At 60.9% G+C, this 21,311-nt stretch overlaps 1 protein-coding gene across 1 annotated transcript; it reads right to left on the bottom strand.

Moving 5' to 3' along the window:
* Positions 1–682: 682 nt before the first annotated feature.
* NFE2 (nuclear factor, erythroid 2) lies at positions 683–19,364 on the bottom strand. The gene is made up of 4 exons (XM_039514851.1): positions 19,058–19,364; positions 8,425–8,506; positions 7,016–7,219; positions 683–2,444 (listed from the first exon to the last, which is right to left on the bottom strand). The coding sequence occupies exons 2-4, from the start codon at positions 8,473–8,475 to the stop codon at positions 1,335–1,337; spliced, it is 1,365 nt and encodes a 454-aa protein (XP_039370785.1). The 5' UTR covers positions 8,476–8,506; positions 19,058–19,364; the 3' UTR covers positions 683–1,334.
* Positions 19,365–21,311: the final 1,947 nt, after the last annotated feature.

Consider the following 21,311-nt stretch of genomic DNA (forward strand, 5'->3'; position numbering starts at 1 on the left):
GTACACAGACTCCCCACCAATGCAGGCGCTGGCTGTGATCCCACCACACACACACAACCCCTTCGCTGCCCGCACCCCCAAACCCACACACCCCTGCACTGTTCACACACACATGCCCTCCCATCTCACACAGGCTGCAGCCTGTTCCCACCGTCCGCCTCCTCCTCCCTCCCCGGGCGTTGGTGAGTGACCCCAGTGACAGGCACAGAGACGCGGGCTCCCAGCGGGTCCCTCCGGGCGCTGTTTATTGCTGGACAGTTGGCAGCCACCGGCCGGGTCTCTATTTACAACAGTCCAAGTGGGGAAAACGCCGCCGGGGACGCCTTGCACCAGAGCAGTTGGGGCCACGGCTCCCCACGTTCAACCCTCTGAGCTCTGGGGTCCCCTGGCCGGCCGGCCTCCGGGCCACAGGATCTCAGCTGCTGTGCTCAGCACCTGCTCTCGCGACCCACCGTGAGGGTGGATTGGCCCCGTACCCAGCCACACGGGCTCAGTGCCATGAGCCACGGGCCCCCAGGCCGGCCTCTCCCTGCCCGGCATCACCACCGTCCCCTCAGAGACCCCCTCCTGTTCACTCCCCCATGGCCCTGCACAGACCTGCCCTTGGGGACCCCCTCCTGTCCCTGTCCCTCTCGACCCTGCACAGACCTGCCCCCCCAGCCCTGCCCTCAGGGACCCCCAGCTGCCCTCTCCCCAGCCCCCGGGCCCTGCCCTCCGGGACATAGGGCTCTTGTTGCTCTCCGTGACTTTGCAAAGGGGCGTCTGACAGACATATGGACGCTCAGGAAGGAAGAGACTCCGGTTCTCTCGGCTCTGTGGGGCTCGTGGGGCAGAACCCTTCTCCCCCTCCCCAGGCCGGGTCAGTTCCGGGGGGCGAGTGGGCCTGAGAAGTGCTGTTCTTCCCCGCGGTCGGCAGCATTGCCCCAACCACCCCCTAGGAACAGAGATCGGGGAGTAGGGGGCAAGGGACTCAGCAGGGTCGGGATCTGGTCTCCGCAGGGGAGTGAAGGGGGCTGGGGTAATCATCAGAGAAACAGAGAGTGACACGTCTGGGACCCTGGTGCGAACGCACTACAGGGTCCCCCCATCCCCGTATGACACCTCCAGGGTTCGCTTGGGTGTGTGATGCTCTGGCAGGCCCCTCTGTTCCCGTGTGACACCTCCAGGGTTCGGGTATTTAAGGCACTGACAGGCCCTCCAAGCCCTTATGATGCCTCCAGGTGTGTAACGCGCCAAGGGGCCCCCCACAAGCAGGTTTGGTTGCTGGGAAAGAACACAGACCCCCCCCTCACACCCAGGCAGGGCCTAGCTGTGGGGCCCCGGGGCTGCCCCGCTCAGTCCCCGCTGTCCAGCTTCTTGCTGCGCGGCACCAGAAAGATGCCGCCGTCGGCGGTGAGCTGCAGGGAGAACTCGTCGGGCGAGTAGGGGTTCCCCGCGTCGTCCCGCAGCATGAGGAAGACCTCACGGTACAGCTGGCCCAGCTTCTGCTTCATGAGGCCCAGGGTCTTGTCCACCTCGCAGCGGTCCCGCAGCAGCTGCTGCCGCTCCCGCCCCAGCTGCTCCAGCTCCTGCTCCAGCTGCACGATGTTCTCCAGCTTGCGCTTGCGGCAGTTCTGGGCCGCCACCTTGTTCTTCCCGCGGCGCCGGATGTCCCGGATCAGCACCAGCTGCGGCTCCGTCAGCTGGTACTTGGACACCAGCTCGTTGAAGTCGTCCACCGGCAGGTTGACGATCTTCTCGGTGGGGAAGGGGATCTTCATGGCCAGGGCACGGCGCTCGTCCCGGCTGCAGGCCAGCTCGGCCCGCGGGGGCGCCCGGCCCTTCTCCGGCTGGGGCTTGAACAGCTCCGGGGGCTGCATGGCGAAGGGGGGCACCTCCTGCAAGGCGGGCAGCAAGGGGTAGTGCGGGCCGTACTCCACGGGGTACATCTCCGCGTAGTCGGGCCGCAGCCTGCTGGGCTCCAGCCCCTCTGTCTCCATGGAGTCGGCGTCGCTGTAGTTGAGCGACAGGCCCGAATCTGACTCCAAGTCCTCCTGGGCATTGCAGGGTGGCGGGGGGCCGTAGCCCTCAGCCCGGCCCCCCTCAGCCCGCCCGCCGGCCTCCCGCTGGGCCTCGCTTAGCAGCCCGGACAGAGACGGAGTCTTGTTAGTGCCCATCTGGCTCAGGGCGGTGGTTTCCGGCCCCGGGTCAAGGCTGGAGGAGATCAGCATCCCAGTGTAGCCATAAGGGGGGTCTATAGGGGGCACGGGGCCCATCAGCCGGGGGCATGGAGCTGCCATGGCATCCAGATAGTGGCGGTCATACACTGGGGCAGGCTGGCTGCAGCTGGGCACGGGGCCATCCCCCAGTGCTGGGCAGTGCCCGTAGTTGGCAGTGGGCACCATTTGGTGCATGAGGGTGTAGAGTGCCGGGTCATAGGGGGTCTCGTTCGGCACATCCAGGCCCTGTGGGGTTGAGAGATGCAGGCTGGTTAGTGGCTGCTAGGAGCTTCACCCGAGGCATCGCTGGGCCAGGCCTCCCACGCCTGAGGGGTCTTGGGTGTTGTCCCCATAGGACAGGGCGGGGAAACCGAGGCACAGAGAGGGTCCGCGGCTTGCTCAGGGTCAAGTGGCAGAGTCAGGAATAGAACCCAGGAGTCCTTACTCCCAATTCCCCGCATAGCCCCACGGTCGCGCTCCCCACCACGCCCTAGGCCCAAAATGCTGGTGCAGAAGCAACGTAGGGTCCAGACTGGACCAATGTCCCCTCCCCTCCCTCATGTTCCCTCAACCTCCTTCTGCAAACTCCTGTCCCCTCTCCCACCTCATGCTCCCCAACGCCCTCCCCTCCCCTCCCCTCCCCCGCCCAACCCACTCTCCTCCAACCACCTCCCCTCCCCCACTCATGCTTCCCCCGGCTCTCCCCAGCACCACTCATCCTTGTTGCCCTTCTCTGAACCATTCCCAGTCCCGCTGTATCCTTTTTGTGACAGGGCGACCAGAGCTGCACCCCCTAGTCAAGGCCTGGGCGTAGCAGGGATTTCTATAGTGGCATTAAGATATTTTCTGTCTTATTATCGACCCCTTTCCTAAAGGATCTGTACATCCTCATCCTGCGCACTGAGCTGAGGTTTTCCACGGTGAGGCCAAGCTCACTTTCTTGAGGGGTCACAGCTCATTTAGAACCATCATGATACATGTGTAGCTGGGATTCTGTTTTCTGGTGAGCATCACATTTATCTACAACACTGAATTTCGTCGGCCATTTTGTTGCCCAGTCGCCGAGTTCTGAGAGCCCTGATTTGTAACTCTTCACAATCAGCTTTGGACTTAACGGGGGGGATTTTGTATCTTCTTCAAACTTTGCCATTTCACTGTTCACCCCCTTTTCCAGCTCATTTACAAATATGTTTGAACAGTGGAGGTCCCAGTACAGATCCCTGGGGGTCCCCACTATTTACCACTCCCCACTGTGAAAACGGACCGTTTATTCCTACCCTTTGTTTCCTGTCTTTTAAGCATTTACTGACCCATGAGAGCACCTTCCCTCTCGTCCCCTGACTGCTGACCTGGCTTTGGGGAGGGCCCTTGTCCAAGGCTTTCTGAAGGGCCAAGTTCACCATGTCCCTGAATCACCCTTGTCCACATGTTTATTGACCCCCTCAAAGAATTCTAATAGATTGGTGAGGCGTGATTTTCCTTCAGGAAAGCCAGGTTGATTCTTCCCCAACAAATGGTGTTTATCTGTGTGTTCTTCACTTAGTTTCTACCAAGTTGCCCCGCACTGAAGTTAGGCTCGCTGGCCTGTAACTGGCAGGATCACTTTTGGAGCCCTTTTTTAAAATTAGGGTTACATTAGCTACCCTCCATCAGCTGGGTCAGAGGCTTAGCTCAGTGATAGGTTACATACCACAGGTAGTAGTTCTGCAGCGTCATATCTGAGTTCCTTGGGTGAATCCCATCTGGTCCTGGTGACTTATTCCCAGGGGTGAGTAAGCCGGTACGGCGTACCGGTAAGAAGCCCTTACGCAGCCGCTGTTAAAGGGTTAACATCGCTGCCCCCTCCCCCACCCCCAGTCGGCAGCGCTGCCACTAGGCACCCTACTGGCAGGGCCACTGAGGGGGGGACAAAAGCCGGCAATTTAGCCCTAGGCCCTTTTAAATCACCACCAGAGCCGCGGGTGGCGCGGGCCAGGAACCGCGGATGGGCTGGGTGGGGGAGACTGACCCCAGCCCCGCCCCTTCTGCCTGAGGCCCCGCCCATTCTGGGCCCCCGTATGGGTAAGAGTTTAATATTACTTTCACCCCTGCTTATTACGGCTTAATTTACCAATTTGTTCCAAAACCCCTCTACTGACACCTCAATCCGGGACAGCTCCTCAGATCTGTCACTGAAAAAGAACGGCTCAGGTGTGGGACTCTCCCTCACACCCTCTGCAGCGAAGACCAGTGCAAAGGATTCATTTCGCTTCCCCTCAACGGCCTTGTCTTCCTTGAGTGCTCCCTTAGCATCTCAGCCGCCTGGTGGGCCCCTCGTTTGGCTGGCAGGCTGCTGGCTTCGGATGTATTTAAAAACTTTCTTACTGTTGGTTTTCGCGTCCTTAGCAAGCAGCTTCTCAAACTCTTTCTTGACCGGCCTTATTTTAGTTTTATGCTTCATCTGCCAGAGTTTGGGCGGCTTCTTATTACCCTCACTGGGACCTGACTTCCAGACTTTTTGCCTCGTACTGTGCTGCTTAGCCCTGGTGGTAGGGTGACCGGATGTCCCGATTTTATAGGGTCAGTCCCGATAGTTGGGGCTTTTTCTTATATAGGCTCCTATTACCCCCTATCTGGTCAGCCTACCTGGTGGTCTTCTTCTGGTCCTCTTATTGTCTCTCCTGACTTTAGTCTGAGCCTTTACTCTGGTGGTTTTAAATGGTCCCCACGCTGCTTGCAGGCATTTCACCCTTTTAATGGCCAGCTAACGGACGTCCCCCCTTGGCGCGTCGTTCCCCTTTTTAAAGTGAAATGGCACCATGGTGCGTTTTCTTGTGTTACCCCCCTACAAGGATTACACAACGGTTGCTATTCCCGAGCGGGTCAGGAGTATTCGGACCAGCTCCTGGGTGCCACTTAGGACTAAATCAAGACCCGCCTCTCCCCTCGGGACTGGCTCCCAGGACTAGCTGCTCCAGGGAGCAGTGGTGGAAGCTAGTGGTGTCCAGGCATTTTATCTCTGCATCTTGCCCTAGGGAGACATGTGCCCACTCAATAAGGGGCCAATTGAAACCCCCCATTGTTATTGCACTTTCTGCTTTTGTAGCCTCTCTAATCTTCCTGAGCATTTACAGTCACCCGCGCCAGGCTGCTCAGGGCGCCAGCATTGCCTGCCCCGCTACCCACACTCTGCAGCCCCGCCAGCCCTAGAAAGGGCTCAGGAAGGCCTAAGGCTGCGGGGGTGGGGAATGCAGCATGCTGGGAACTCACCACCCCTTGGAGGTAGAATGGGAGGCCCAGAGCATGCTGGGAATATGCTACTCCTTGGGGTAGAATGGAGCATGCTGGGAACACCTTGCCCCTGGGGATGAGATGTGGGGCCCAGAGCATGCTGGGAACACCCTGCCCCTTGGGGTGGGGTGGGGCACCCAGAGCATGCTGGGAATGTGCCACCCCTTGGGGTAGGATGGGGCACCCAGAGCATGCTGGGAATGTGTCATTCCCGGGGTTGGAGGGGGAATGGAGCATGCTGGGATCACCCTGCCCCTCGGGGAGGGGGTTGCAGGCCCAAAGCATGCTGGGAAGGCGCCCAGCCCTGCAGCAGGTGCCTGCCCTACAGAGATGGACAGCGCGATATCGTCCCTACCAGAACAATGGAGCCGATTCATCTCGTCAGACAGACGCCCCATTGTGCGGCCGGCCTCCCCCCGCCCTGCCCCCACCAGCCGAACACCGCAGCAAGGGCCCAGCAGTGAATGGGGCAGTGTTGGCGCAGGGGCAGGTGAGCAGCTCCATCCCCCTGGGAAGATTAAAGAGGCGGCTGTGTGTAATGAATAGCTGCAGCTCTGCGGGGCCTTGGGAGCACAGGGTGCTGGGCAGGCGGCTGGGTGTCCCCAGAGCCCGGGCTGCCTCCCCACACTGAGCAGGTCGCCTGTCCCTGGTGGGATGGATTCAGGGGGCTGCAAAGAATCCCAGGGAGGTGGGGCTAGAACTCACCAACAGGAGGAGCGCTCCCGTGGCCCGCACAGCTAGCAGCTCCCTTATCCTCTTGGTGGGCCCAGCCACTAGGGGGCAGCATTGCTCCCTCGCTCAGGGATCCCCACTAGGCGGATGGGGATTCGGTCAGCATTGGGGGCCGGTTAGCGCCACTGGGAATTGGGCTGAGGCCAAAGGATGGGGGAGCAGGTGGGAGAAATTAGACCTAAACATCAGGTCTGGGGTGAGCTCTGTGTTTCCAGCCAGGGCCAGATTGGCTGGGGCAGGCGGCCCATCACAGGGACCCCCCACTGCTCCAAGCTGGGCTTATCAAGGCCAGGCCAAGAGCCAGCCAGTGCACTCCCCTCCTCGAGCTGGCAGTGCCCATGGGGTGGGGGCTGAGCCGTGAGTCCCCTCCGTGTGCCAGGCTCAAGGGAACCCATGTGACTTTCGACCCAGATCAGAATTTCCCCTCTCTAGGTGCTGGGAGCAAGTCGCCCGCTGGGGTCTGGGCTCTGAACCTGGCCAAACTCGTGTCACTTGTGTGAGCCTACAGCAGGCAGCCGCCTGGGAACAAGGCCCCATTACAAGGGGAGATGCCAATCAAACTCCCTGGGAGACAGACACCCAGGTGGGGGGCAATAGCCCAATGGGGACAGGAGCCTGGCAACACAGCGCCCTGGGGCTCTGGCGCAGCTGGGTCAACCCCTCCCTCTTCTACAATAACTGCCCCTCCAGCTTCTCTAGCACCCAGGAGATCGTGGGGCTCCGCGCTGGACACAGCGACCGGCTGAAGTAAGGAGCCTGGGATCCGAAGGCGGCCTGGCTGAGGGAGGGAAGCAGAGGCTCCATTCGGGGCTCACCTGCAGCTCCGCGATGGACATGATCTCCTGCCAGGTCAGCTCCATCTCTCCCTGCTGGCCAGGCTCACTCAGCGGTGGAGCGGGCAGGAGCGTTGTCCGGGCCCGGCCCTGCTGGGGAGGGCAAGGGGGCATCTTGCCGGCCCAGGCCCTGCCCAGCGTCTGCTCCAGAAGGGCCACCCCAAAACCGGCCGTGGTAGGGAAATTCTGCGGCACAAGGAAAGAAAGAATTTGATTGGATAAAGGCCCAGCCTTCCCACTTACTGATTGGTAGAAACAGAATCCACCCCAACCTTCCTGCCTGGGGATTGGTGGAGACAGGATCCAACTCAACCTTCCTGCTTTCTGACTGATAGGGACTGGAGCGACCCCAAACTTCCCCACCTACTGATTGGTAGAAAAAGGATCCACTCCATCCCTCCTGGCTTCTAATTGGTACAGACAGGATCCATTCCAGCCTTTGTGCCTGGGGATTGGTGGAGACAGGATTCACCCCTGCCTTTCTGCCTGCTGATTGGTAGAGATAGGATCTCCCCCCCCACCACCAGCCTTTCTATCTGCTGATTGGTGGTCTGAGCTATTTCTCTCTCTGATTGGGAGCTGGAGAGCTCTCTCTGAAATGGGGCACCCTGAGGAGTTCTTTGCAGCTCCCAAGTTCCCTAGAGGCCTGAGGCTCGTTCTGTCCAGCATGGCCTGGGTGTGGCAGGGAAAGTGGGGATGCCCAGGATCGCTCTGCTCTGTTCATCTCCCTCGGGCCTGCTGGGCCAAGCGTATGGAGGGGCCAGGCTCCCCTTGGGCCCCCGCTCTGGAGACTGGCTCTAGATCCAACTCTCCCGAGTCTGAGGGGTTGGGTTGGGGGTCACAGTCTGGAGCTGGGTGGCCTGAGGAGTTCTGGCTCTAACTCCTCTCACAGAATTGGGCTGAGGGACACCCCCTTCCTGGCCTGGCTATAGCAGAGATGGGGGGTGGGGTGGCATTCATAGGAAAGACTCCAGTCCCTGAGTCCCACTGAGCTCTGGCAACCTTAGTCCTCTTCCCAACCCAGCCGAGGATGTGGGGTGAGGTCAGGACCACGCCCACCAGCCCCCACATCCCCACTCACCCCGCTGCTGCTCTCTTACCCTACCCCAGCCTCAGGCCTCCTCATTTCTCTTCCCCCTCTGGCTGGGGCGACCTCTCCACCCCCTCGTCCCGCTCCACCCCTTCCTGAGCTCCCTCCAGAGTCTCCCAGCCCGTGGGGTGTCCTGCCACATCTGGGGGGTTGGGCGGGGTGGGGGGGCTGCAGTACTGGGCCTTTCCCGAGCCCCATGTTTCCTTCTGCCGCCCGGTGGGATGTTCCCCACGGCGACCCTGGGCGTGGCCACCCCGTCTGGTGCCCCGATAAGCCTCCCCTCCCCGGTCGCTCCCCTCACCTCAGAGCCGGTTCTGTGAATTTGCAGCCCGCAGCTGGCAAAATCAGACATTCATGAAGCCGGGAGGAGGCCTGCTCCGCTCCTGCAACACACAGATAAGGGCCCTTATCACCCGCAGCTGCATGGCCAAGACGTGCCCCGGCCAGCGGCTGTCAGGCTCATGCCCAGCCAGCTCCCTGAACCCACCCGCTCCCAGCCCTGACCATCCCCAGTTTTTGTCCAGGGCCAGACACACCCATGAACCTGCCCAAAGCACGAGGGAGGCAGTGTGACCTAGTGGGCAGTGCACTGCACTAGAACACAGGACGCCGGGGTTCTGTTCCACGGCTGCTTCCCTGCTCAGTGCCTCAGTTTCCCCTCCTTGTCCCTATTCAGCCTGGGAGCTCTTTGGGGCAGGGTCCATTTCTCACTCTGTCTGTGCAGCGCCTGGCGCAGCAGGGCCCTGATCTCGGCCAGGGTCTCTAGGTGCTGCTGATACGCACAGAATAATCCTGTTTTGCAACAGGAGCTGATGGTGGATCATGGAGGGGGCCCCAGTGACCTCACTCAGATTGGCCAAGGTGCTGGGACTCGTGCTCCTGCCCTGAGAGACTGCGCCACGCTAATGACCATGAATGGCCAGGCACCTTGCACCCTCCTGCAGCACAGCGCCCCCTAGTGCCCCTGCCAGGGGAGAGCGCCCCCTGCTGAGCCCCTGCCCCGCTCCCTGGGTCCGCAGCCCTCCCCAGTGCCAGCGCCTGAGTGTGCGAGCAGGGCTGCCTCCCTCCAGCGATTTCACAAGAGGCTCCTTGCGGCAGGGGAGCCCCCGGGCTGCCGGGAAGAGAAGCAGAACCGGCCCCGTCACTCGCCAGCCCCGCCCGGCGCCCACGTTACCCCCTCCCTGCTGGCAGTGCCCTCCCAGGGGAACTTCCCTGCCGCTCCATTCAGCTCTGCCAAGCAATGACCCCCACGGCGCCCCCCCCCAGTGATACTCAGGCTCCCTGTATGGGGGGGGGGTCAGAGTCTTTAATCCCCCAGTGGAACTGAGTCCCAGTGGGCTTGTGCCACCCCGGGAATGAACGAGTGACATGGCCAGGATGGCTCCGTGGGGCACAAATGGACAGATCTCGGCTCCCCCTATGGCTGGGCTGGTTTTCTGGGGCCCAAAGGGAGAGACCCCAGCTCCCCCCCCCCCATGGCCAGGCCAGCTCCCTGGGGCCCAGAGGGACAGATCCCGGGTCCCCCTGCCCCCATGGCTCAGCAGGTTCTGTGGGGCTTCCAGGGACAGACTCTGGCAGCTCGACGCTCCCCTGCCCCACACCCCCTTCTCATTCCCCTCTAAGCCCACTCCTGGGCAGGGCAGCCTTCCAAGGGCGGGCACCCAGGCAGAGCCGGATTCTCAGGAGAGAGGGCCCTGCCAGGGGCCCGCTGGGCAGCAGCTCCTTGGAAAGTCCAGCCCGGCTTCCCAGGGGGTCAGCTGGGCCTGAAGCTGTAATTTGCATCCACGAAGCCAGACCCGAAAGCACCCGCCTCCCCCTCCATGCACCGGGGAAGCCTGAGGGGCCATTCACAGTAAAGATGTGGGGGAGGGGGAATCCCTACGGAACCACGACTAGGGCAATGAACCACAGAGACGACGGACCAGAGGTGGGAGACCCGAGCCAACGCAGGGGCGGGAAACAAAGGCACAGCCTGCACGGGCCACCCGCCGTCATCGCCAACCAGGGGAGGGTCTGAAATCTTCAGTACTTCACCTCCAGGAACTCCACCAGAATCCAGGCACAAAGTCCCTCTCTGCCGGTGCAGTCCCCTCTCACCCGCCCCCAGTTCCACATGGCAGCATCACCCCATCGACAACCCAGCTGGCCCCCCAGACCCTATTTCCGGGATGCTGTTCTGCAGGGCCTGGCTGTGGGATCCCCAGACAGCACCTGCCAGTGCCACGCAGACACTAACCAATGACAAGCTCTGAGGCCAGGGGGATGCTGGGTATGGTCAGATCAGGATGGGGGGGCAGAACATAGGCATGGGAAGTAGGGTGCAGGGGGTGCTGCAGCATCCCCAGGTTTTGCACTCGGCATCCCAGCTGCCAGCCCTGCGCCCCTGCTGCCCGTGGTCCTGGCTGCCAGTCCAGGCTGTCCAGGTGTTGGCTGCTGGCCCCAGGTCCTGCTCAACCGCCGGGTCCCACTCGGCCGCTGGCCCCGGGGGCTCCGCTGCCGGCCCCAGGATCCCAGCCACCAGCCCCGCGTGCGAGGTCCTGGCTGACGGACCCACCCCCATGGCTCCACAGCCACCCCTAGCTGTGTCCCCAGCCTCTGCTGCCTTACCCCAGTCCACGTCCCCCGGAGCCATAGCCCTGCTCCCGGCCCCAGCTCTAGGGGGTGGTGAGAGGTGCGGGCAGGGATAAGAGGGGTGCACCCCCACTCCAGCACCCCCACTCCACCTCAGCAGCTCAGCACCCCCACTCCAAAAACATCCAGTGACACTGGGGCAGCGATGGGCACTGCCAAGGGCCTGTGTAACTGACCAGGCAGATCGGAGACTTTTACAGCTGATTGGTACCGACTGGGCCACACCCATTGCTGCACCACAGAAGCAGCTGTTGGATAACGGGACACGGCGCCTTCCCCACATGGCCACCCATCCAAACCCAGCAGCCAGTGCCAGCAGCTGCCAACTTGCAGCTGGTTCCACACGGCTGCGAAACGAGTTTGCCAGGTCTCAGGCCAGTCCCTGGATCACAGACACCTGCCCCCACAGCCATCCCAGTCTCTGGCAACTGAGCTGTCATGGGGGCAGGGTGGGGCCCACAGGCCTCGCTGGGAAGCTAGTGAGGCAGTTCTGAGAGGAAATAGATTTCTTGGCGCTAAAACCAGAAGGGCCCATTCAGATCCCTGCATCCAGCCTGGTAACTGAGGGGCCCGGATCGTTTAGACACGCGTCCATCCTCAACCAAAAGCCTCCACGTGATGGAGAATCCACCAGTCCCCTGGGAAGCTGCTCCCAGGACTCAGTCCCCTCCCTGTTACAGACTCATGACTCAGTTCCAGTTTGAACCGGGAGGGATCCAGCCTCCGGGGCGGGGCATTCCAGAGGCTCCTACTCTCCATAGGTATTTGTTAGGTGTATTACAGTAGCATCTTGGAGCCTCACTCATGGACCAGGCCCCCTATGTGCCAGGTGCTGTATAAACACAACAGACAGATGGTCCCTGTGCCAAAGAGCTTACAGTCCCATGCAGCCACCTCTGGGGTGGAATGCAGCAGCTTCCAGTTGGAGGCCTGGTCAACACTTAAAACGTCGGTCGACAGCTATGGGACTTGGGGGGCGGGTGAAAAATCCCCCAAGACCTGGCCTCAGTAACCTCAGTTCGGCCCTTCACTGGATCAGCTCTGTCCCGCTGCATTTCCAAAGAGGCCGATTCAGCCTTTTTTAGCTCAATAAATAAATAAATCTCTAATTCTGCTAGGTTTCTTGGTTCGTTTCCCCCCCACCCCCTCTTTGCTATTGTCTCCATCCCTGGCAACTTTGCAAGGCTGTTTTCCTCCAAGGCCTGCTCTGGTTCAGGGAGGAATCGGTGGGGGAAGTTTTCTGGCTGGTGCTACGCGGGACGGCGGTCGAGACGCTCCCAACGGCCCCTTCAAAGCTATTACAAACATTTCGTAATTTTCCAAAAATATCTCTATAAAAAACAACGGAATGTCGAAAGAGGAAACAACCCTTTGATCCCAGAAATATGGGGGTTGGTGGTTTTTCGCTGAAAAATCCCCCCCCCCCACCATACACACACATGTGACTTAAGTGACCAATCAGAACTGGCTTTGGGGAGCCTGTCCCCCACTCCCAAATCCTTGAGCTGGGCCCTGACCCTGGCACTGCCCTTGTGTTCCTTGAGCTCAGCCTGCTGCCGTTGGGCATCGCGGGTGCACCGGGCAGCTCCCTGTGGGGGCAGGTTGGCAGAGTGCCCTGGGCTGTCTCCTGAGGATGCCCCATGGATGCCCCCAGCTGTCTCATCCCTCGGTCCCCAGCCGCAGGAACGCCCAGCCAGACCGCACGTTGGGCTCACTTCTGCTTTCAGGTGCTTTCCAGCAAGCGGGATGAGCAGCCGGCCGCAGCAGCATCCCACCAGGACCGGCGTGCCAGGCTGGTGCGGGGGAGGGGAGCCTTGTGCCACCAGTGCTTGGTTTCGTGTTGGGGTTAACGGGCCTGTTCACCAGGGGGAGAGGGGGGATGAGCCAGGGGAGAGGCTGTGGGGGTGGGGCGGGGGGGTGCTCGGCACTTCCTGTTGAGCAGCCCAGGTGGTGCCTGGATCCAGGACTCTGTGCGTATCTCTCATCCCGTCCGTTCGTCTCCCCTCCATGTGGATCAGAGCCCCCGGATCAGGGCAGCTCCCCACAGGGCTGGACCTGATGCCAGCTGGGGGCAGATTTGCGCTGAAGCAACATGAGATTTACTCTCCCGCCGCCGGCGTCAGATCCCAAACCCGATTCCCCCCTTCAGTGCCACCAGTGGGGGCATTGGGCCAGGCCTGAATGTCAGACCCCTCCTGTTCCGAGCCACGTTCTCCATGTGCTCTAATGGTTAGAGCCCAAGGGAATGGACCAGGACTCCTGGGTTCTCTCCTTTGGCTCTGGCAGGGGAATGGGGTCTGGTGGGTTAGAGCTATGGGGCTGGGAGCCAGGACTCCTGGGTTCTCTCCTTTGGCTCTGGCAGGGGAATGGGGTCTGGTGGGTTAGAGCTATGGGGCTGGGAGCCAGGACTCCTGGGTTCTCTCCTTTGGCTCTGGCAGGGGAGTGGGGTCTGGTGGGTTAGAGCTATGGGGCTGGGAGCCAGGACTCCTGGGTTCTCTCCTTTGGCTCTGGCAGGGGAGTGGGGTCTGATGGGTTAGAGCTATGGGGCTGGGAGCCAGGACTCCTGGGTTCTCTCCTTTGGCTCTGGCAGGGGAGTGGGGTCTGGTGGGTTAGAGCTATGGGGCTGGGAGCCAGGACTCCTGGGTTCTCTCCTTTGGCTCTGGCAGGGGAGTGGGGTCTGGTGGGTTAGAGCTATGGGGCTGGGAGCCAGGACTCCTGGGTTCTAGCCCCGGCTCTGCTCCTGATTCCCTCGGTGAGCCCGTTGTCAGAGCAGTTTTGCCACCTGATGCTAGGGCCCTGTAGAGAGCAGGGCACGTTTATTGCAGGGAGCTGCAGGGATCAGAGGGTTAAGGCACTGATTGGCCCCCTCCCCCACCACAGCCTGTGGGCCGTTATCACCTTCTGGGGCCCCTGGTTTCCCGCCCCTGTTTCGACACAGGCCCCCTACGATTTCCCAAGGCCCCGGCGGGATGTTGCACAAGGCAAAACTGACGCCCAGCCTCTCTTGGTTAACACTGCGCCTGGCTCCAGCAGGGCACGTCCCCCTCCCCTGCTCCTGGGCCCAGGGCATGGGACGGGGGTGGGGGGTGGGTCGTGGGGGCCTCTCCCTGGGACATCCTCCTTAGGAGGGGCCACTGCCCAGCCCTCTCGGCTCATCAGGGTGGCCCTGCCCTGCACCCTTGGCCCAGGCAGCCCTGCCATGCGCTCAGCACCATGCACTGCGCTGGGAGGACCCTTGGTGCAAACACTCCAGCACCCCCCAGCCATCCACCCAGCACAGCCACTCGCAAACACTGCTCACTGCCCTTGTAGCAACGGAGGCAGGGAGGTCGCGCGGGGAGTGCACTGGACTGGGACTCGGGAGAGCTGGGGTCTGTCCCTGGCTCTGGCCTGCTGGGTGGCCTTAGGCAAGCTGTGCCTCTCGCTGCCTCAGTTTCCCCATCTGTACAATAGGGTTCACAGCGCTGACTTCCTCGGTGAAGCGCTTTGAGATCGACAAAGAAGAGCCTGCCAGGACTGTTACTATGGCCCTGGGAGCTGGCAGTTTGTGCCAGACCCTGCGACGGCTCTGACAGCTGAGATCCCACTTTACCCACCGGCAGTGCTGACCCCGGCCTGCTCTCTCCCCTGTGCCCCACCCTGCCCTGCCTTCCAGCTGCTGGGTCTCACATACTCCCCCACCAGGTGGGACCCACATCCCCTCCCCCACCCACTCCAGGTGTCACCCAGTGGCGCAGGATGGGGATACTTTCCCTCCGGACCCCTGCACCTCCCAGCTGGCGTCCTGCAACCTTAGCATTAGCAGGAGCCAGCGAGCATGTGTGCACCACTGCCCTCTTCTAGGCAGGATGGGGACTGCTCAGCTGTGTGTCAGAGGCCCTACACTGCTGAGGGGGATTCTCCCTTAGTGCAGGTGGCTTTGACACCAGGAGGATCTGAGTTCTGTCTCTCATGCAGCTACGACATGCAGCCTGGAGCTGGGCATGGAGTTCCCAGTGCCCGCGGCTTTGCTACAAGATTCTGCCCAGCTCCTGTAGCTGTTGTGGGAAGACCCTACAATAACAAACCAGCATATGTGGCACAGTGCTCAGGGAGACCCTACAATAACAAGCCAGCGTGCACAGCAATGAGCTCGGTGGGCTTTTCAAGCTCCCAGAGACGTTCAGGGTCAGGCTGGTGTCAGTGCTGGGATGGGGCTGCCTGGGGCTTGAACCCAGAGCTGGGTAGGTGCTCAGGGCTGGGGCAGGCTAGGCAGGCAAAGGGGAGAGACAGGCAGAGACTTGTGCCTGGGCTCTGCCAATCTGGAGCCAGGCACCCCACTCTCAGTGGTCGGGAGCAGGGGGTTCCCCCAGGACCATTGCTTGTTCTGCTGCTTAGCCTGACGTAGCTTGTACCAAGCGTGTGGAACGCTGATGCCCTGCGTGGGTTAATAGCAGCAGGGATCGAACCTGCAACCAGATCGTCGTCCCTAAGCCTAAAACATCAGCTCTTAGGCAAGGCTGCACTAGGCCCATCAAGCGGTACCTGGCCTAGGCACCACAAGAAGGGGACAGAGCACCACACCGAGTGGGCGTGGCTTATACTTGGGTAGGTGGGTGTTGTGTGCACATGTGTCTGTGTGTGAGCGCCACTGCCCTCTACTGGATGGAATCCACACTGCTCTACTCTGTGTCATAGCCCCTGTACTGCTCCCAGGGAGTCTCCAGGAGGTTCTGGGGGTCTAGGGTGCGGCTCCCGTGATGCCCAGAGGGGCTTGTCTCAGGGCCCCTCTTCCAACCCTGCTCTGAGCCAATGGCCCCTTCCCCCGGGGGATTGGCCTTCAGTGTCACTCCACCGTCTTGGAGTCTTGGGGCTGGCCCAGGGGGTCTGGAGGGAGGGACCCGATGGGGATCATGGTCAGTGTGTATGGGGAGTGGGTGGAGCCAGCCCCAGATTCCCACCCTGGTTCTGGCAGCACAGCCCCAGAGGGTGCATCCAGCCCCATCTCTGCCCCCAGCAAAGGGGTTCAATCCAGCCCCCCCCTTCCCCCCCACGGGTTGTTTCTCTGCAGTCACCGATGGAGATGATGCAGAAGCCTGGCTAGAATCTGGCTCGCTTGCAGCTGGCTGGGGATGGGAGCCTGCGTGGGTTCGGGTTGGGAAGGCAGCTTTGGGACTTGCAGAAGCAGCTGCTTCTCGGTGACGCTGAGGTAAATCCAGGGTCATGCCATGCACCCGAGTGGGGCTAGTCAGCTTCACACCGGCCCAGCTAAGTGCCGAGTTTGGCTCAGAGGGGGTGGAAGCGGGCACGGCTCTTCCAACCCTGTGTGCCAAATCAGCACTCCAAGCCACGAGCCAGAGACGGGGCAGGGAGAGGGCTTGGATCCCCCAGGAATGCAGGCCTCTGCCCCTGGAGCTGAAGGAGAATCCCCACTAGCTGTTAGCAGTATAGGGCGTATGACACACAGCTCATCCTTTATGCCCCATGTGTTGCTCTACTGAGGCTAAGAGAGACGGGACGCCTGCTCTGGGACGACACGCCCTTGGAAACAGGAGTGAGTTGAGACCCTGCAGGGGGATATTTTCTTTGCTGTTTCTCGTTGTTACCAGTCTGAGGACAAAGCTGCCACAAGGCTTAGATCCTCAGAAGGAGAGAGAGCTACAGGAACCCCTTTACTGCCCCTCAGCGCGAGGCCCAGACCCCCACCCCCACCCAAGGGCAGGCTGGGCTGGCCCCTAGTCAGGTACATGGGTACCCAGCCAGGGCCTGGGCACATTCAGTAAGCCAGTGCCGCAGAGCTGCTGATGGCCTGTCTGACAGGGGGGCATCACCCGCACTGCTAGATTTCCCTGGTACCTCCAACAGCCTCCGCACCCAGCTCTCAGGCATCCCCGGCACTGCCACATCCCGGGCGCCTCCATCCAGCCGGCCCCCCGTCTACCTGGGACTCTGGCAACACCCTAATCCGAAAAGCAAACAGAGCCCAACCTCCCTGAGCTCTGCCTAGTTTCCAGTTCATGCTAAACGGCTGTGGGCTGCGCTGCACCCCAGAAGTGGCAGCTTTTGGGCAGTGGGGGAAGAGGTCCCTGTGTCAACAGTCTTGGAAACCCTCTGGCATCCTTCAGGGATAGAATCCAGCCCCTGCTGCTCTGAGCGCGCAGCCCCTGGCACTTGAGCTGAAGGGAAATCGCTGTTGGCTGTGAGGGGGCTATGACACTCAGTGAAGCAGAGTCTGCAGCCATCCAGGAGAGGGCAGTGGTGAGCACTAACTGGCTGGTCACAGGTCCTGAGACCAGCCAGGCCCCTCTCCAGGAAGAGGCTGGGAAGAGACAGGCTGGGAGCAGGGTCCCTGGGGCAGCAGAAACGGCCCCAGGGGAGGGCAAGGCCAATGGGCCATCAAGTCCAGGACCTGGCTCCCCCTGTGAGACCCCCAGTGTGTCCAGCCGGGAGCCCAGGCCTGGTTCTGCTTCACAGCCCAGCAGTGCCTGGGAGCTGCATCAACTCAGCCCCACAGCCCCAGCCTTTCTATTTACTACCAGATATTGCAGCCGCAGGTGCCAAGCCCATTTCCCTTTGTCTCTGTGATATCATGTGGCAGGGAGTTCTGCTGGTTCACACTCTCTCCCGCCTCAATAGCAAACACTGACCTCAATAGCAAACACTGGGAGAATTTGCTGGGAGAATTTGCTGACCTCTGCACTGTCTCCATGTGTGTGTGTGTGTGTGAACGTGTGTGTGCGCGCACTCTGTGTGTATGGGTGTGTGCATTGTGTATGGGTGTGTGCATAGAGTATACGTGTGTGTGCACTCTGTGTAGGGGTGTATGTGTGCAGTGGGTATGTGTAAGATGTGTGTGTGTGTGCACTCTGTGTAGGGGGGTGCACTCTGTGCGTGTAGGATGTGTGTGTGTGTGTGTGTGCATACAGTGTGTCTCTGTGTGTGTGCACTCTGTGTGTATGGGTGTGTGCATTGTGTATGTGTGTGTGCATAGAGTATACGTGTGTGTGCACTCTGTGTAGGGGTGTATGTGTGCAGTGGGTATGTGTAGGGTGTGTGTGTGTGCACTCTGTGTAGGGGGGGTGCACTCTGTGCGTGTAGGATGTGTGTGTGCATACAGTGTGTCTCTGTGTGTGTGCACTCTGTGTGTATGGGTGTGTGCATTGTGTATGGGTGTGTGCATAGAGTATACATGTGTGTGTGCACTCAGTGTAGGGGTGTATGTGTGCAGTATGTGTAGGGTGTGTGTGTGTGTGCACTCTGTGTGTAGGGGTGTGTGTGTGCACTCTGTGTGTGTAGGATGTGTGTGTGTGTATACAGTGTGTCCGTGTGCGTGTGCACTCTGTGTGTAGGGGTGTGTGTAGGATGTGTGTGTGTGTGTATATACAGTGTGTCCGTGTGCGTGTGCACTCTGTGTGTAGGGGTGTGTGTGCACGGCGTGTGTGTGTAGGATGTGTATGGTGTTGTGCACCAGGAGATGATGCAGGGGGGTGGGGGGGGCTGTGTTTTCCATTCACCTCCAGCGAGTCACTAACTCACACCCAGAACACAAGGGCGCAGACAGGAGAAGGCTGAGCCCCCCCTCCCCCCGCCTTCTCTCTCCTGCCCTCTCAGACACAATCCCTACCCCCGCCGAAGCCCTGGCAAGTCTCCCCAGGACCCCGCAGCGCAGCGATGGCCCCACAGGCCACCGAGCGCAGACCCCCAAACCCGGCAGGGTGGAGCCCGTCTGATCAGAACCCCCAGGGGCTGCAGCATCCCCGCCCCACATTCCCAGGACTTCATACCCCCAGCTTCCTTGTGGGCCCCACGCCCTCCCCACGCCTGCCCCCAGACTCCTGGGTCCCCAGAGCCATGTGTCCCCAGCCAGCTCACAGAGAGGGGCCGAACAGCAGGCTTCCGCCTGGGATCTGGGTCGGACCCTTCCCACAGCTCGGGCGGCCGGCCGGAGATGGCGATCTGAGGGGTGGGGGGTGGGTTGGATGGGGACAGGGATCCTGGTCGGGGGGTTGGACCCCGCCCGGTTGGGGAGCTAAACAGGGCTGGGGATCTGTGTCGTGGGGGGCAGCATTGGAATCTGGGGCTTGGTGCTGGGATTGCACCCTGCCTTGTTCCTGGCACACTGGGGGGTGCTCTGAATGAACCACCCCAGCGAGCAGTTCCATGGAGGCAGGACAGCCCCCCCCCACCCCCCAAGCAGTGACCCATCTGCCTTGGGAAAATCTCCCACCCGCAGCTGGGATCTCGGGTTCCCAGCACCTGCCGGAGCCGCGGGGACCTGAACAAAGTCTCCTTTGAGAGGCCGTGGCTGGGCTGCTGGCTCCTACCTGCCTGGGATCCCCAGCCGGGGGGGGCGCGCGGGGGTCTCACTCTTTTCCCCGTCTCCCTCACGGTGGCTCCTTCCCGGAGGACCCCGAGGTGCTGGGGCAGCCGAGCGTGGTCCGTGCTGCGAGCCGAGGGGGCCTTCTCAGGGCACCTCCATCCTGGGCAGCCCTGGGGGGCGCACGGAGGGCAGGGCTCTCGTCCGCGTTCTCCTCGGTGAGGCTCTGCGCCTCTCCCTGGGGTTGCCTGTTATTACATAAGCGGGGCCAGCCCTGCCCCGCCGTCTAACGGCCTCCCGCCCCCCCCACGAGGTGTGGAGGGGAAGCCACAGAGCGCAGTGTCCCTAGGGGATGTCCCCCCCCCGCCGCCTCCGGGGGCTGCGCTGCAGGGAAACAGGAGCCCTCGCTCCACGGCACACAGTGATAACAAGGACACACACCACAACACGACACAACCCCCAGCCACGCAAAGACTCCTGCACGCAGCGCCACGCACGCACAGCCACACACACACACGCTTGTGCATATGCACAAACACAGCCACACGCGTGTGCACAGAGCCCCCTCCCCCCCACACAGAGTCTCACACACACACACAGACACAGAGCCGCACATGCACAGCCACACATACAGCCACACACACAGACACAGAGCCCCTCAAACACCCACCCAGCCACACCCCCCCTTGTGCATACGCACAAACACAGCCGCATGTGCACACAGAGCTTGCCTCCCCCGCATACAAAGCCACAGCCACACACACAGCCACGCATGCACGCACAGCGCCCCACAAACACACACAGCCACACATACAGCCACACACAGAGCCCCACAAACACACCATGCACACACACACAGCTCCATACACAAAGACAACTTTAAAAGGGATTATTGAGCCCTGAGAAAGACAAACACAAACCCACAGACGCAGCCCCCAGCTGAGCTGAAATGTTACATGGGTTCATCCACAGAGACACGTTCGTTCCTTCTTTTCCCCCCATTGGAGCCAAAGAATTTTTGTGACTTTTTGCCACATGTTGGTAAAGTCTCAAATATACCCAGGTGGGAGTTCAATGCCAATTCATTTTTAGTCAATAAAACAGGTTGAGTTTGTCCCACAGGAAGGAACCATAGGGGTGCGGAGGGCATGATGAGGGGAGCATCAGCATCATCAATTGTGTCTTTTATGTGAGAATCTCGCACATTTGTTAACCTCCCGCCAGCCATTACCCAACTGTGCTGACTGGGAAACTGAGGCACAGAGAGGTGTGGGACTGGCTGAAGGTCAGACAGAAAAGCTGAGGCAGATATGGGGAGCGGAACCCAGGTGTCCTGACTCCCAGTTCCCTCTGCTCTAACCCACTCCACACCACCACGCAAGCCACTTGGGGTCTACAAACAACAGGCCCCTAGAGTCTCAGTGGGGCAGCCAAGGGCTGAGGGCAGTGGGGTCTTGTGGTTAGAGCAGTGGAGATTGGGAGCCAGGACCCCTGAGCTCTATTCCCAGCTCTGACACGGGTGTGGGGTGTGGTGATTAGAGAAGGATTAGGTGGGGGAGGCAGGGGGAATGGACATCAGGACTCCTGGGTTCTCTGGGATGGGTGTGGGGTCAGGGGAGGGACCGCCAGGCCATTGCCAGAAGGGGTGGCTGCAGCCGCCTGGCGAAGGCCCATGAGAAGGAACCAAAACTGGCTGATTGCACAACGAATCCGACACATTGTCTCCGAGGCAGGGGCTTTCCATGGAGAACCGTCCCCATGGGGAGGAGGCCTGTTCCCTGGGGCGGGTGGTGAGTGAACCCCCTCACCCCTGGGAGTTCCCTGCCGTTGGCCCCAGAGCCGGTGCCATGGACCTGGGTTGCCATGGCGGCTCGGAGATGCTGGGCCATGGGCCAGGACACAGGGAAATGGGGCCCTGAGCCAGCTAGGCCCCACAAGGCCTCATTGTGAGGAGGCTACAGGGCCTAAGCCAATGGCAGCCTGGCTGGGGGCTGCCATGTGGGCCTGGGGCTCAGGACACCTGGGTTCTATTCCCAGCTGGGTGACTCTGGGTAAATCTCCTTCCCTGCTTGGGCCTCAGTTTCCCCTCCCACCTTTTAGCTGTCAAACTTGTGAGCTTTTTGGGGCAGGAGCTGTGTCTCACTCTGGGTCTGTGCCGTGCCCGGCACCCTGGGGGAGCCCGGAATATAAATAATAAAAATGGTTTACACGCTTTGAGTATTTCCGATTCGTTTTTCCCGTAGCACCCATGGGTCTGAGCA

Source organism: Mauremys reevesii, linkage group 25, assembly GCF_016161935.1.
Source record: "Mauremys reevesii isolate NIE-2019 linkage group 25, ASM1616193v1, whole genome shotgun sequence".
In the NCBI taxonomy this organism is placed as follows: Eukaryota; Metazoa; Chordata; order Testudines; family Geoemydidae; genus Mauremys; species Mauremys reevesii.